The following is a 14,692-nucleotide window of genomic DNA, read 5'->3' as shown; positions in this document are numbered from 1 at the left end:
ATGCATGTTTGATGGCAAAAAATATAAGGAACACTAGGCAGTTTGGAGCCATTGCCTTGACCTATGCTAAGGCACCAGCAGTTTTACTAACTCTTACTTTGCATCATCAGTGAAAATGTCAACAGTGAAAAAGACAAATATTATCTCTTATTATTATGAAGATCATTTGACCTGAAAAACTCTTAAATGGTCTCAGGGACCTCTGTGGGTCTGCACGCCACACTTTTAAAACCTTGTTTTAATCTAATCTCTAGTGCTTTTTCAAGTAGTTTGTTTTCTCTACCTTCATTAGATGGAAGGTCACTAAAAATTTCACCATGGAGGAAACCTGAATAGTTTACATTTTTTAAAGAAGTTTCCCTTACGCTATTGTCTAAGACACAGCAATAAAAATTTTCCGTATTTTCCATATTTGTAATGAATTGTAATATATATATATATATATATATATATATATATATATATATATATATATATATATTTAAAAATGTTTAATAGGACAAAGAAAATTTTCTCCATCAAATATTTTGAGGGATTTTTATAAACAATATTTCACATTTAATTTGGTGTTTTATTTTGTGTTTGAAGACTTGAACCATGAGGAATTCATTGTAGTTTTGCAAAGAAGAAAACTCAACCATGAATGTTTAGATTTCCTATAGGTACACACAAAAAATGAGTATATAATTTTAAATTGCAAAGGTAATAAGACCATGTGAAAATACAGACATAAAAAATGGAAATCATTTCTAATTCTACTAAAAATAATGGTGTTAACCTTTTGTTATATATCTTTATAGTCAGCAATAAATAATTCCTTCAATTGCTATCTAAGAAAATAACAACTAAATATAAGCATTCTTTATAGGAAGAACTCTGACCAAAACGGACAGTCTCCACTCAAAATTTCTTGATGTGACCCAGCTCTGACATTATACTTTACTTAAGCTACATTTGTCTCCCAGCACATGAATATGTTTATTGAATTAATAAAAAATGTATTCTCCTTTCCAAAAGATTAGAGTTCTAGTAAGAACTACATCGGAGAAGGCAATGGCAACCCACTCCAGTGCTCTTGCCTGGAAAATCCCATGGACAGAGGAGCCTGGTGGGCTGCAGTCCATGGGGTCACTAGGAGTTGGACACGACTGAGCATCTTCACTTTCACTTTTCACTTTCATGCATTGGAGAAGGAAATGGCAACGCACTCCAGTGTTCTTGCCTGGAGAATCCCAGGGATGGAGGAGCCTGGTGGGCTACTGTCTATGGGGTCGCACAGAGTCGGACATGACTGAAGCGACTTAGCAGCAGCAGCAAGAACTACATAGCAAATAATTCTAACCAACAAAGATACAAATTTCTGACCAGACGATAGGAATTCTAGTTCTCTGGCTCCAGAAGAGGCTCTAATGCCATTTTGATACAGTATGAACCAACAGCCCCCAATAAAATATTAAACAATTTCCAAGACTAGCTTCTCTGGTTGGCTCAGACGGTAAAGAATCTATCTGTAATGCACGAGACCAGGATTTAATCCCTGGGTTAAGAAGATCCCCTGGAGAAGGGAATGACTACCCACTACTGCATTCTTGCCTGGAGAATTCCATAGACAGAGGAGCCTGGAGGGCTACAGTCCATAGGGTCACAAAGGGTAGGACATAACTGAGCAACCAACACTTTCACTTTCAAGACTAGTTGGGCTCCAGGGACAATGTAAACCTCAAAACACAGTTATATACTTTTTATAAAATACTTTTTATGTAATTTTCCCAGCAACTTTAGAAGTAGCTATTATTAGCACCCTCATTTTATAGATGAGGACTGAGGTCCAAGGATAGATAACTATTCAGTCTTTTTATTCTAAATCTAATGCATCTTTCTTCTACTTTAAATATTACAGAGGCAGTTAAGAAAAATGCTAAATTATTATCATTTTGTAGGTTAACTTTTTAAAAATTCTTCATTTCACATTTTAAAATACATTTCATATTTGAAGGTGGGAAAAACTTGACTACATAAAAAGTTTTAAGGTACATATATCCAAGAACATTGTAAACTGAATTTAAAAATTGCCAAAAAAATGTTTCATATTTTTGAGAGATAGAGTTCTTAAAATCATTAGAAAACTAAAAAAATACCTCATTAAGGAAATAGGACATCTCAGACTGTACCATTCAATGCTACAGAACTCAAACTCCCCTTGTTCTGAAGCCTGAGAATACATCAGCTTATGGTCTACTTTTTGAGAAAGTCTACTGACAGGAAGTAAATGATTATCCTTGCAGACACCAGAATTCTGATTCTGGCAGAGCTCCATTTCTCAGTGTGAATAAATCCATAATCATTTTGACTTGTATATCTAGTTGATTCTCAGCATTTACGGAAGTCTTGTTCTATAAAGTCTCCTCAAACCCTGCATTAGAGAATGCTGAATATTGCTCCAAGGGGAAACACAGGGCTAGGTTCCTGCGAATCTCTGGTTACTTTTTCACCCAGGGAGCAATAACTTTTGTTTTCTGCATGTTCCTGTTTAAAGATGTCTTATTTAATATATACTGTTGATTTGTTAGCATTGAAATCACAACCAAGAGCACTGTAACTCAGGTCAGAACAAAGTTTGGCTCACACATGTATTTTCCCCATAAGACCCATCACAGTCTTCTGCACTTAGGAATACCAGACAGCATTTGAGCACTACACTGGGGGGCAACTCCAAACAACAAAATCATCCAAAAGCACAAAAATGCAAACACACATGTCACCAAATAGACCCTGAAAAGAATATTTCTTTACAGTATGGGAGATGAAGCAAGAAGTCAGAGTCTTACTTGACCTCCCCTGGAAACATGCATATCAACTTTTTTGTACACTCATTCATGTACATGATTGATTGAAGAAGTTCTGAAAGGATTGATTTGGGGGTCATAAATACATTTTAGCAATATGAATTTTCAAAGATTTGGAATCTGTGAATAATGAGAATTGACCATATACCTCAGGTAGATGAATTTGGTGAAATAGAGCCAAATCCTGAAAGCTGCATCAGCTCTTTGTATGCTGACAAGGCAGGCTCTTGAACTTGCCAAGCTGCTCATGTACGTCAACCAGCTCTTCCCAAGCAGCACACCGCAACCTCATTGGTGGCCACTTCTTTTTGTCTCTGTCCTTCTCCACCAGTGTTTCTCAACTTTGCAATGCATCAGGAAGACTTGGTTCAACACAGGTCTCTCAATCCACTCCTACCAGTTCTGACTTAGAAGGTCTGTAGTCACACCCCAGATTTTGCATTTATAGCAAGTTCCCATGTGACGCTCATGCTGCTGGTCCAAGGATCACACTTTGAGAAACTGCTGTACATTATTAGCTCCACTTCACAAAAGAAAACCCGAAGCTCAGAAGGGTTGAGTACTTGTTCAAAATCTCATGTACAACTACTAGATGGCTTTCAGAATAAAATGTGACTGAATTTAGGATCAGCAATTTCTGTTCTACTGTGATGTCTTTAGGGCAGACCTCATCCAAACATGGAATTTCTCCCAAATGTAAACTGTCTTTAGTAGTGGTTTTATCCCAGGTTGGCCCACATGGTCTGTTCTATCACAATAAAGTTGGGCTCTAGAATCAAAAGACTTAGTCTGATTTTCAGGCCCTGGGCAGGCAGGACTGAGCAGAGGAAGAAGACAGATTCCTCTCTTAGTCTTGCTACAGGATGACATCCTTGATGACAATTTAAGCTATCAGAATACAAAAGAATTGTTGTCATCATGCAAACTTAATGGTGGGCTTTGGTTGAGAGACAATAGAAGGTAGTGACTACATACACGGAGCATCTGATCACCAGATTATCTGTTTTCTGTGAACCAATGCAAGACACACAGCAAGCTCTTCGTGTTAGCTAGTGTGACCCATTTGGAAGGGGTGGGTAGGAGATGATAAAACAACCTTAACAGTGAGACTCAGAGCCAAGTCATAGAGTCAGGCACTTTAGGAAATGCATCTTCATGGAAGGAAATGCTGTTAGGCTATTAAACCCATTCATTGTGTGTTTTATCATATTTCATCAAGAATATTTTACATCTTCCTTTTGCAGTAGTATTCCATACTTTTGCTTGCCTACATTTGGATTCAAGCACATTTTGCCATTGACAAATGATACTGAAAGATTCAATGAAATTGTGAAGAATCAGAAAATTTCTGCTAATATTGACACTCCAGAAGGTGGATTTGATGCAATTATGCAAGCTGCTGTCTGTAAGGTATGCTGAGGTTGAGTAGTGTTTCATTCTGTTAACCCAGATTTCATCTCTGGTGAACAAATCTTTGAAAAGCTTAGCTAACTTTATCTTTCCTTTAGTGACCATATTTCTACAACAGATACTTTTCTTAAAACACACCATTTTTTCCATCTTGTTGAAATGAGGACAATTTTTATGCCTCATGTTCAAATCATCTAATAAAATTGTAATACTGTTGGGAAAAATTGGTTAAAAGGAGTCATATATAAATAATTCTCAAAGATCGAGATCAGGAATTTCCCTGGCATTCCAGTAGTTAAGACTCTGTGTTCCCACTGCAGGGGGTGTGTGTTTGATCCCTGATTATGGAACTAAGATCCCACATGCTGTGTGGTGCAGCCAAAAATAACAAAGATGTAGGTTGTATTCATTAGTTTTTGAGCTAACCATGGTGAAAAAAAAAAGTCAAATGTAGCAATTAATGAAAAAAGTAAAAATGCTCTGATTCAGAATAAAATTATACATACAATGAGGTAGCTATTGTTTTGAACCAACAAAATAAACATCAAAAGCCACAGTGTCTCTCTTGAATACCTCTCCTCCTTGACAATCAGACATATATCCATGGGAACAATTCTCCTGTTTTCAGATGACTTTCATGGAAAATATCAGGAAATGATAGGACTGAGGGTCCTAGAACATGGGAGGGCCAAGGAATTAGGGAAGGAAGGAAAAAAATAAGGTACAAGGGGATAACTACAATGAACTTTGTCCTACTAGTTTCTGGTGTGATGGTGGTGGGGAGGTTTAGTCACTAAGTCATGTCTGACTCTTGTGACCCCCATGGACTGTAGCCCACCAGGCTCCTCTGTCCATGAGATTCTCCAGGCAAGAATACTGGAGTGGGTTGCCACTTCCTTCTCCAGGGGATCTTCCTGACCCAGGAATCGAACCTGCATCTCCTGCATTGCAGGCTTATTCTTTACTGCTGAGCGATCAGAGAAGCTGACTAGTTCTTGGACAAATCTTAATTAAAGGGGAGAGCTGTATGAAGAAACAGACAACAGACCATCTTAATTAGCAGTTAGCAGCACTCTGCAGTCACACTTTGATAAGCAATTCTTATCCTTGTATTATGTTGATAATTTTTGGATGGTAACAGTAAAAAGAGAAATATGCCTTTTTCACTCAAAAAGAGAAATATTTCTTTTTCCTAGAAATATGCCTACAGGTAGGGTGAAATCTTAATAAAATAGGCTTACTTCAAGTCCATTCTGTATTGCATTCTTAACTAGTTTTGCTTTAGCTTGGATTTGGGATAATCTACAACCTCCCTCACTCCCTTCTCTCATTTTTCTGGTAAATTAAAAGCTGGACAGTAAAAATAATTAACTATGTAAAAGTCAAGATCAACTGGATACTGATTGTAGTGAAACTATTTTTTCTGAAGCATAAATCATCTGAAAATGTAATCCAGGATAAAACAAATGTCTCATAATTTAATTTTTAATACATTAATATTACCAACTCACAATAGATGAAAAAGTCTAAAATAGACTGACTAGCAATATATTTTTTTGATAATCTGAATGTGTCCAAGCATAAGTGATTCACTCTCAATAAATGCCTGTCTCTCTTCCATACAAGCCAAATGCTTCTTTATCATTGTAGGAAAAAATTGGCTGGCGGAATGATTCCCTCCATCTCCTGGTCTTTGTGAGTGATGCTGACTCTCATTTTGGAATGGATAGCAAACTGGCGGGCATTGTCATTCCTAACGATGGGCTCTGTCACTTGGACAGCAAGAATGAATACTCCATGTCAACAGTCTTGGTGTGTAACCTATACTCTACATACACTGTTTTCAGGGCTACAAGTAGGCAAATGAAGCAACAGTCGCTGTACCACACAGCAGAGTGACCCACACTTAGTAGAAGTAGTGCGCCTTTTCTGATTTGAGGTTAACAGATTGGCCTTTCTCAATTCTCCTCGCCCTTGGAGGTTCCCATAGGAGCGCAGGGGGGCAGTGGGGATATGTGATAAGTTCAGATTTGCTATAACACAAATGATCCCAGAACCTCCCCAATTTTTCAAAGAGCCAGAGGGCAGCAAAATGCAATATAGTCAGTTCATTCTGTTTGAACCACAGCCCTAGAAAGGAAGGCTCAGGCTAACCCTAGGAGTGATGGTCCCAGAGTCATGTTCCCTCAATAATTCCATGTTTTCATGGTCCCTGGGGCTCCTTGGGAAACCACTAATCAGGTGCTGCTCGACCGGTGCTTATTACATTTGACTTATTTTTATCACTTAAAAAATGCTGGTGACATTCAAAGAAAAAAAAAACTTGACTTTTGTAAAACAAGGTAAAAATTTCAGAGCTCTTTTGATGTATATGATCTGATTTGATCCTCACCAGAACCCTGTGTGTCTAACTGCTTCGCTTGAACAGACCGTGAGGCTGCCATGCTGCTGCATATGTTATTCCCTCTGTCTGAAATGCCCTTTCCCCCGAGGCTGCTGAGAAACTCTTACTGATCTTTTAAAACCAAGCTCCATCATGACTTCTCTGGGGAAGGGGGAGGTCCTTGTTTGACATCCACTGTGTCCCAAAGCAATCATCTCTCCCAAGCTCTTGTACATAGAGGGCTTCTTGACCATCACTAGATGGAAATGTGTTTGCTGATATCTGTCTGCCTTTAACATGCATCCTCAGTGCCAGAACTGGTTTATTATCCCTATTTCCTGACAGCACAGTGCTTGGAACATGCTAAAATACAATTGAATTATTGAGTAGTAACCTGGAAAAGGTCATATTATCCCCATTTAATACTTGGGAAAATATGGTACAGAGAATTTAAGTGACTTCTTAAAATGACAATGCTACAGAGGTGTATGTAGGACAGAGAAAGAAAAAGGAAAGAGAATGCAGAATTTTAATATCAGGTTGGAAAAACCATTCTCTAAAAAAATTTAAGTGAGATAATGTATAGAAATGCTTACTATAGTATCGGCAATTAGTTTTTAAAAATCTAATGGTTCATTTGGCCTAAAGCTCAACATTCAGAAAACTAAGATCATGGTATCCACTCCCATCACTTCATGGCAAGTAGATGGGAAACAGTGGAAACAGTGGCTGACTTTATTTTGGGGGGCTCCAAAAATCACTGCAGATGGTGATTGCAGCCATGAAAAGACGCTTACTCCTTGGAAGGAAAGTTATGACCAACCTAGACAGCATATTCGGAGAAGGCAACGACACCCCACTCCAGTACTCTTGCCTGGAAAATCCCATGGACGGAGGAGCCTGGTGGGCTGCAGTCCATGGGGTCACTAAGAGTCAGACACGACTGAGCAACTTCACTTTCACTTTTCACTTTCATGCATTGGAGAAGGAAATGGCAACCCATTCCAGTATTCTTGCCTGGAGAATCCCAGGGACGGGGAGCCTGGTGGGCTGCTGTCTATGGGGTCCCACAGAGTCAGACACGACTAAAGTGACATAGCAGCAGCAGCACCAGCAGACAGCATATTAAAAAGCAGAGACATTACTTTGCCAACAAAGGTCTGTCTAATCAAGGCTATGGTTTTTCCAGTGGTCATGTATGGATGTGAGAGTTGAACTATAAAGCTGAGCGCCAAAGAATTGCTGCTTTTGAACTGTGGTGTTGGAGAAGACTCTTGAGAGTCCCTTGGACTGCAAGGAGATCCAACCAGTCCATCCTAAAGGAGATCAGTCCTGGGTGTTCATTGGAAGGACTGATGATGAGGCTGAAACTCCAATACTTTGGCCACATGATACGAAGAGCTGACTCATTTGAAAAGATCCTGATGCTAGGAAAGATTGAGGGCAGGAGGAGAAGGGGATGACAGAGGATGAGATGGTTGGATGTCATCACTGACTCAATGGACATGAGTCTGTGTAAATTCCGGGAGTTGGTGATGGACAGGGAGGCCTGGAGTGCTGCAGTTCATGGGGTCGCAAAGAGTTCATGGGGTCGCAAAGAGTCGGACATGACTGAGTGACTGAACTGAATTGAACTGAATGGTTTGTAAATTACCTGCTACCATTTCTTGACCTAAATCTCTAAACTTCAACATGGATGTTTCTACCTAACTTTTGATCAATGTGCTTAGTCTCTTGGTCATGTCCAACTCTTTGCGACAGCATGGACTGTAGTCCACCAGGCTCCTCTATCCATGGGATTCTCCAGGCAAGAATACTGGAGTGGGTTGCCATGCCCTCCCTCCAGGGGATCTTCCCAACCCAGGGATTGAACCCAGGTCTCCCACATTTGAGGCAGTTTCTTTACCATCTGAGTCACCAGGGAAGCCCAACTTTTGATCAGTAGCGTTCATCAAATTTACATATGTTTTAATCATGTAGGTTGTCCTTCCATATTATAAGGTCAGTGAGGGTAGCCACATTTTTGTATTTTGGTCAATGAAGGGTAAGAAACTGAGATATGTATACTTTTCTTGTTATTTTTTTCTTGCAAATATTCAAATGCCCCATAATAGACATCTCAGAAAACACAGGAAAACAGAAGAAAATAGTGCCTGTTACCTGATATGACCTTCTCCTCTAATACCTGTTCGAATCATTCTTGCTGAGCAAGCTGCTACAATGCACAGAGTCGTGGGCTAGTTCCTTGCCTGTAACATAGTCCCCAGGGCCTTTGAGCACCTCCTATGCACTCAATGCTGGGCCAGCCTCCTGGGGCCGCAAAATAACAGGACATGATCCCAGGCCTTGAGGAACTTACAATGTATTTGTGGGAGTTAAACCAGCATATCTGGACCAAATAGAAAGTCATATTCACCTGCCTATGGAGGGCTACATGGTGCCATCCTGGCTAGACAGGCACAGTGGTTGGATGGTCGAAAAACACATGGAGAGAAGGAGAAACCAGCACCAGAGGAATTCAGGCTTAAGGGTGAAGGATACCTAATGTTTGGGCAATTGAAACTCAGAGGAGGCTGAGAATGTCAGACTCAGGAAGCTTTATACTATCTGGATTCTACTGATATCCTGTAATTAAAAAAATCCAAATGGGATAGAAAGCATGCATTACACAGCCAGATCTGCAGTTAAGTAATTGACCTGAGTATCTTAGACAAAATTATACTTTCCTCTCAACTTGAATGAAGAACATATTAGAAAAATATTCCTAAAGTGCTGAGAATATATGCAGGGAGCACGTTCACGTACAAGAAGGCCTACTTGTCAGTGTTCCTGTACTTGAGCTGTCTGCAGTCATAACCGACATGGTTAACTTGTCTTAGCTGACTTGTTTGCAGACCACTCCCTAATGTGAATTTCCCTTTTGTATATTATCCACCTTTGCAGTCAGGCCAGGCAAATGGGCTTCGTGTTTTCTAGTCTTGGAAAGTAAAGGTCATCTGCCAATATGATAATTAATGACTTTATTTTTTAAAATGCTCATATCAGTCAGGAATGAACGCCTCAATGAAATAGAAAAAACCTGAGTACAACGTGCTTTCAATTGCCCTGTAAAAATTGCAACATCCCATAAAACCAGTTCATGACATCAAAAAGGCAGTAGGAGCAAACCAGAGAACTGCACAGGAACATCTCAAGTCAGAGGGATTTAGGAACTGCGGTGTGTCCTTCCTCAGCAGGCTCGCTCCTGCTCAACCCTCACCCCGCCCCATCCAATTCCAGCCAGAGCTGCAAGGGTCACCTGGGTCGCATTCATCATAGTCTAACAGCTCCTCCCCCAGTTCTAACCTCCCCAACAATATGAGCCTTCTGGCAAGTGGCACTTAGAAGAAGACATGCATTTCTACCCTTGAAAAGATGACATACTGTAAGTCTTTAAATAAATTTAGTGATCTCCTTGGAAGTGACAGAGCGTTATACTCCACATTGGCAGGCACTGACTCTGAGGAATTAAATGGACTTACAAGATCTGGGAAACAATTACTAAACCAATTAAGAAAACAATGCTAATTGTGTATTTGTTTACTTGGCATGATAGATACAATAATGCCTGTGAGAACTGAAATGCCAAACTCAGTAAGATATTTCTGAAAGAAATATTCCTTTATTTTATATAGTTTTGTTAAGAAGATACCTAAAATCTATGTGTTAAATTTTAGGAATATCCAACAATTGGACAACTCATTGACAAACTGGTGCAAAATAACGTGTTACTGATCTTTGCTGTAACCCAAGAACAAGTTCACTTGTATGAGGTAAGCAAACATAATTTGGGAAATTCCTTCAGGGAGATTATTTGACATGAAACTTTAACTGAGTTTAATACACGGGAGACCATTAGATAATTATTAACACATACCAGATATACTGGACACTGGCAAAGTGGATTCAGATACTGTTTGCAATTTAAATTATAAACACAGAGGTACAGCAAGGAGTGGGGGACAGATATGATATGAAGAGGAAGAGTTATGCAAATGAAAAGTTGGAAGACAGTACCCATTAGCATAGTTAAATAGGATCACCTATCTAACGGAAAATCAATCTATCTTTCCTTCAACTTTTCATCTGATGAGGAAAGAGTTAACAGAAAGCAGAGGAAATTATGAGAATGGGAGGAGAATTGACTTAAACTCTCTGACATTTGCAAATTCAATGTATAGAAAATATACAAGTGGAGAGAGATAATTTAAACTTCTGAGACATGAAAAGTTGAAGGAAAAAGCTTGTTGAACTGGGCCCCCAAATAAGTTCTCCTTCAAAGTATCTGAATTTGCAGTTCAAGTTTTTGAATGGAAACATCAATGGCAGAAAAGGAATTGCTTCACTAGGTGAAAAAAATGTTCATAAACCACCGCATCCACAGTAAAACGCATACTACAAAATGCAAATGTTTTCTGTGGTCTCTTTCCAGCCTTAGAAATACATTATGCCAAAATGCCATGCATTGGGGTACTAGCAAATGATTTATTCCTAATGCGTAGTTTCACAGAGAAGTAGGAACGTCTTTAGCCTGAGTCCTAGAAAAAGTAGAGAAAATAGGTGTCCATTACATTGCTTTAACCTTCTATGCAGAAGCTTCAAATACTCCTAAATTCAAAGTCTGGTCTCCCATTCCTTTGAAAGGACCTCTTAACTCGCTTGATGCCTTCACAGAGCTCAGGAAATGCTGAGATTGTTTCACAGAGGCTTTGATTAAATGCCACTCACTGCTAAGGACAATGGAGCCAACTTCCACCAGGTTCTGCAGAAAGGATCCACGGGGAGATCCTATCTTGCATTTTTAATGAGAGGAGGGCATTGTACACCAGGTGAGATTGCCTTCTGCTGAAAACCAAGGAAGTCCCTTGCAATCAAGCTACATACTCGAGGGCTTTGTTCTACTCAAAGACTATGTGGGTTCACCTGATCTGTGCATTTTCTTAAGGCTTTTTAGTATGTGATACTTGTTTCCAGTGGTTTTAAGTAGTAGAGTTGCGGTAAAAGTTTTTTTTTGTTGTTTTTTTTTTAAACTCCAAATACAATAGTGAGTCTATTCTACCTTTGATTCCTAAAGCTAGAGTGAGAGGACTCTGGGGCTCACCACACCTTTTCCAAAGTTGAGCTTCTGTTTAGAAAGAGGAGCGGGAGTTGCACTATGTTCTTAAAAGGGGGATCTGGGAAACACGATTGATAATCATGAGCACAGACCCCCACAACTTACTTTGGTAATAGTCTTTAAGACTCACAACTCATTTAAATGCCTCCTCAAGATTGCCATTAAAAAGACACAGCAAGATGAAAAATACCAGTGGCAAAACAGAATCTGTTGGATTTATTTATTTATTTATTTATTTTTTATTATTATTATTTTTTTTTCCAGTGGGTTTTGTCATACATTGATATGAATCAGCCATGGATTTACACGTATTCCCCATCCCGACCCCCCCTCCCACCTCCCTCTCCACCCGATTCCTCTGGGTCTTCCCAGTGCACCAGGCCCAAGCACTTGTCTCATGCATCCCACCTGGGCTGGTGATCTGTTTCACCATAGATAGTATACATGCTGTTCTTTTGAAATATCCCACCCTCACCTTCTCCCACAGAGTTCAAAAGTCTGTTCTGTATTTCTGTGTCTCTTTTTCTGTTTTGCATATAGGGTTATCGTTACCATCTTTCTAAATTCCATATATATGTGTTAGTATGCTGTAATGTTCTTTATCTTTCTGGCTTACTTCACTCTGTATAATGGGCTCCAGCTTCATCCATCTCATTAGGACTGGTTCAAATGAATTCTTTTTAATGGCTGAGTAATATTCCATGGTGTATATGTACCACAGCTTCCTTATCCATTCATCTGCTGATGGGCATCTAGGTTGCTTCCATGTCCTGGCTATTATAAACAGTGCTGCGATGAACATTGGGGTGCACGTGTCTCTTTCAGATCTGGTTTCCTCAGTGTGTATGCCCAGAAGTGGGATTGCTGGGTCATATGGCAGTTCTATTTCCAGTTTTTTAAGAAATCTCCACACTGTTCTCCATAGCGGCTGTACTAGTTTGCATTCCCACCAACAGTGTAAGAGGGTTCCCTTTTCTCCACAGCCTCTCCAGCATTTATTGCTTGTAGACTTTTGGATAGCAGCCATCCTGACTGGCGTGTAATGGTACCTCATTGTGGTTTTGATTTGCATTTCTCTAATAATGAGTGATGTTGAGCATCTTTTCATGTGTTTGTTAGCCATCTGTATGTCTTCTTTGGAGAAATGTCTGTTTAGTTCTTTGGCCCATTTTTTGATTGGGTCATTTATTTTTCTGGAATTGAGCTGCAGGAGTTGCTTGTATATTTTTGAGATTAATCCTTTGTCTGTTTCTTCATTTGCTATTATTTTCTCCCAATCTGAGGGCTGTCTTTTCACCTTACTTATAGTTTCCTTTGTTGTGCAAAAGCTTTTAAGTTTCATTAGGTCCCATTTGTTTAGTTTTGCTTTTATTTCCAATATTCTGGGAGGTGGGTCATAGAGGATCTTGCTGTGGTTTATGTCGGAGAGTGTTTTGCCTATGTTCTCCTCTAGGAGTTTTATAGTTTCTGGTCTTACATTTAGATCTTTAATCCATTTTGAGTTTATTTTTGTGTATGGTGTTAGAAAGTGTTCTAGTTTCATTCTTTTACAAGTGGTTGACCAGCTTTCCCAGCACCACTTGTTAAAGAGGTTGTCTTTTTTCCATTGTATATCCTTGCCTCCTTTGTCAAAGATAAGGTGTCCATAGGTTCGTGGATTTATCTCTGGGCTTTCTATTCTGTTCCATTGATCTATATTTCTGTCTTTGTGCCAGTACCATACTGTCTTGATGACTGTGGCTTTGTAGTAGAGTCTGAAGTCAGGCAGGTTGATTCCTCCAGTTCCATTCTTCTTTCTCAAGATTATTTTGGCTATTCGAGGTTTTTTGTATTTCCATACAAATTGTGAAATTCTTTGGTCTAGTTCTGTGAAAAATACCGTTGGTAGCTTGATAGGGATTGCATTGAATCTATAGACTGCTTTGGGTAGAATAGCCATTTTGACAATATTGATTCTTCCAATCCATGAACACGGTATGTTTCTCCATCTGTTTGTGTCCTCTTTGATTTCTTTCATCAGTGTTTTATAGTTTTCTATGTATAGGTCTTTTGTTTCTTTAGGTAGATATACTCCTAAGTATTTTATTCTTTTTGTTGCAATGGTGAATGGTCCCTGTTGCAAAGGAAATGATCATTTCCAAGGAAAACACCAGATTAGAGCCTGCCTCCAATGTAACAGCAGGACGTTTATTTCGCCTGCCTACTAACCTCATTATGAGGTGAATTTATGTTCCATTGTGATCTGTGGTTTTTACCATCTAGGCTCCACTAAATTCAGAGGGACATTTTCAGGGAGCCATGCAGGGGACAGTCAGCAGCCCATTCTGTGACTCTAACCCTTTCATTATTTTATTTTTATTTTGATGGACTCATCATTTCCTCTTCAGGTAGTAGGCTGCAGCCTGATCTAAAGATAATGACTGCAACACTGCACTTCCCTGAAGGCTTCACACAGCATGAAAATGCTGATCTTTTGTTTTATTGATAATGAATACTGAAAATAGACCAAGAATGACTTGGGTTGCCTTTCCATTTAAATCTCTTAGAAGGAGCCCTATGTGGGCAGGAGCCCTTCGTGACCTGATGTTTGGATAGCTGTGATAGAGGCAACATAACTACCAAAGAATCACGGAAAAATAAAACCAGAGATAGGATAAATAAAACAGCTAAGTGGTTGGATCTAATGAAAAGTCCAGGAGGCAATCTGTTTGCCCGTGTTCTGGGTTCAGTATAGCTCTGTGCACATACACCCCAGGAAGGGGCTGGGTCAGGTTCAGTGGCACCCGTCTTGCAGAAAATAAAGATTTGTGTTGCCTATTCACGGGCTGCAGGGGGGAAAATGACTACTTTTCGATGGTTTACGTAAGACGCTTTGGACTCCCCAGGTGTGGAGTTCTG

At 39.5% G+C, this 14,692-nt stretch overlaps 1 protein-coding gene across 5 annotated transcripts in view; it reads left to right on the top strand.

The window, feature by feature from the left end:
• Positions 1–14,692, top strand: part of ITGB6 (integrin subunit beta 6) — a 144,612-nt gene that overhangs the window by 68,761 nt on the left and 61,159 nt on the right. For 4 of the 5 annotated variants that reach the window (XM_043488317.1, XM_043488316.1, XM_043488320.1 and 1 more), the window contains 3 exons: positions 4,091–4,256; positions 5,907–6,068; positions 10,356–10,451. In XM_043488317.1, the coding sequence (XP_043344252.1) occupies positions 4,091–4,256; positions 5,907–6,068; positions 10,356–10,451 (424 nt within the window). The remainder of the gene's footprint in view (positions 1–4,090; positions 4,257–5,906; positions 6,069–10,355; positions 10,452–14,692) is intronic. The other variant, XM_043488318.1, reaches the window with a different exon arrangement.

This window comes from Cervus canadensis, chromosome 15 (assembly GCF_019320065.1).
Source record: "Cervus canadensis isolate Bull #8, Minnesota chromosome 15, ASM1932006v1, whole genome shotgun sequence".
Classification (NCBI taxonomy): Eukaryota; Metazoa; Chordata; class Mammalia; order Artiodactyla; family Cervidae; genus Cervus; species Cervus canadensis.
The sequence above is the reverse complement of the archived record's forward strand: the minus strand, read 5'-3'. Positions and strand labels throughout refer to the sequence as shown.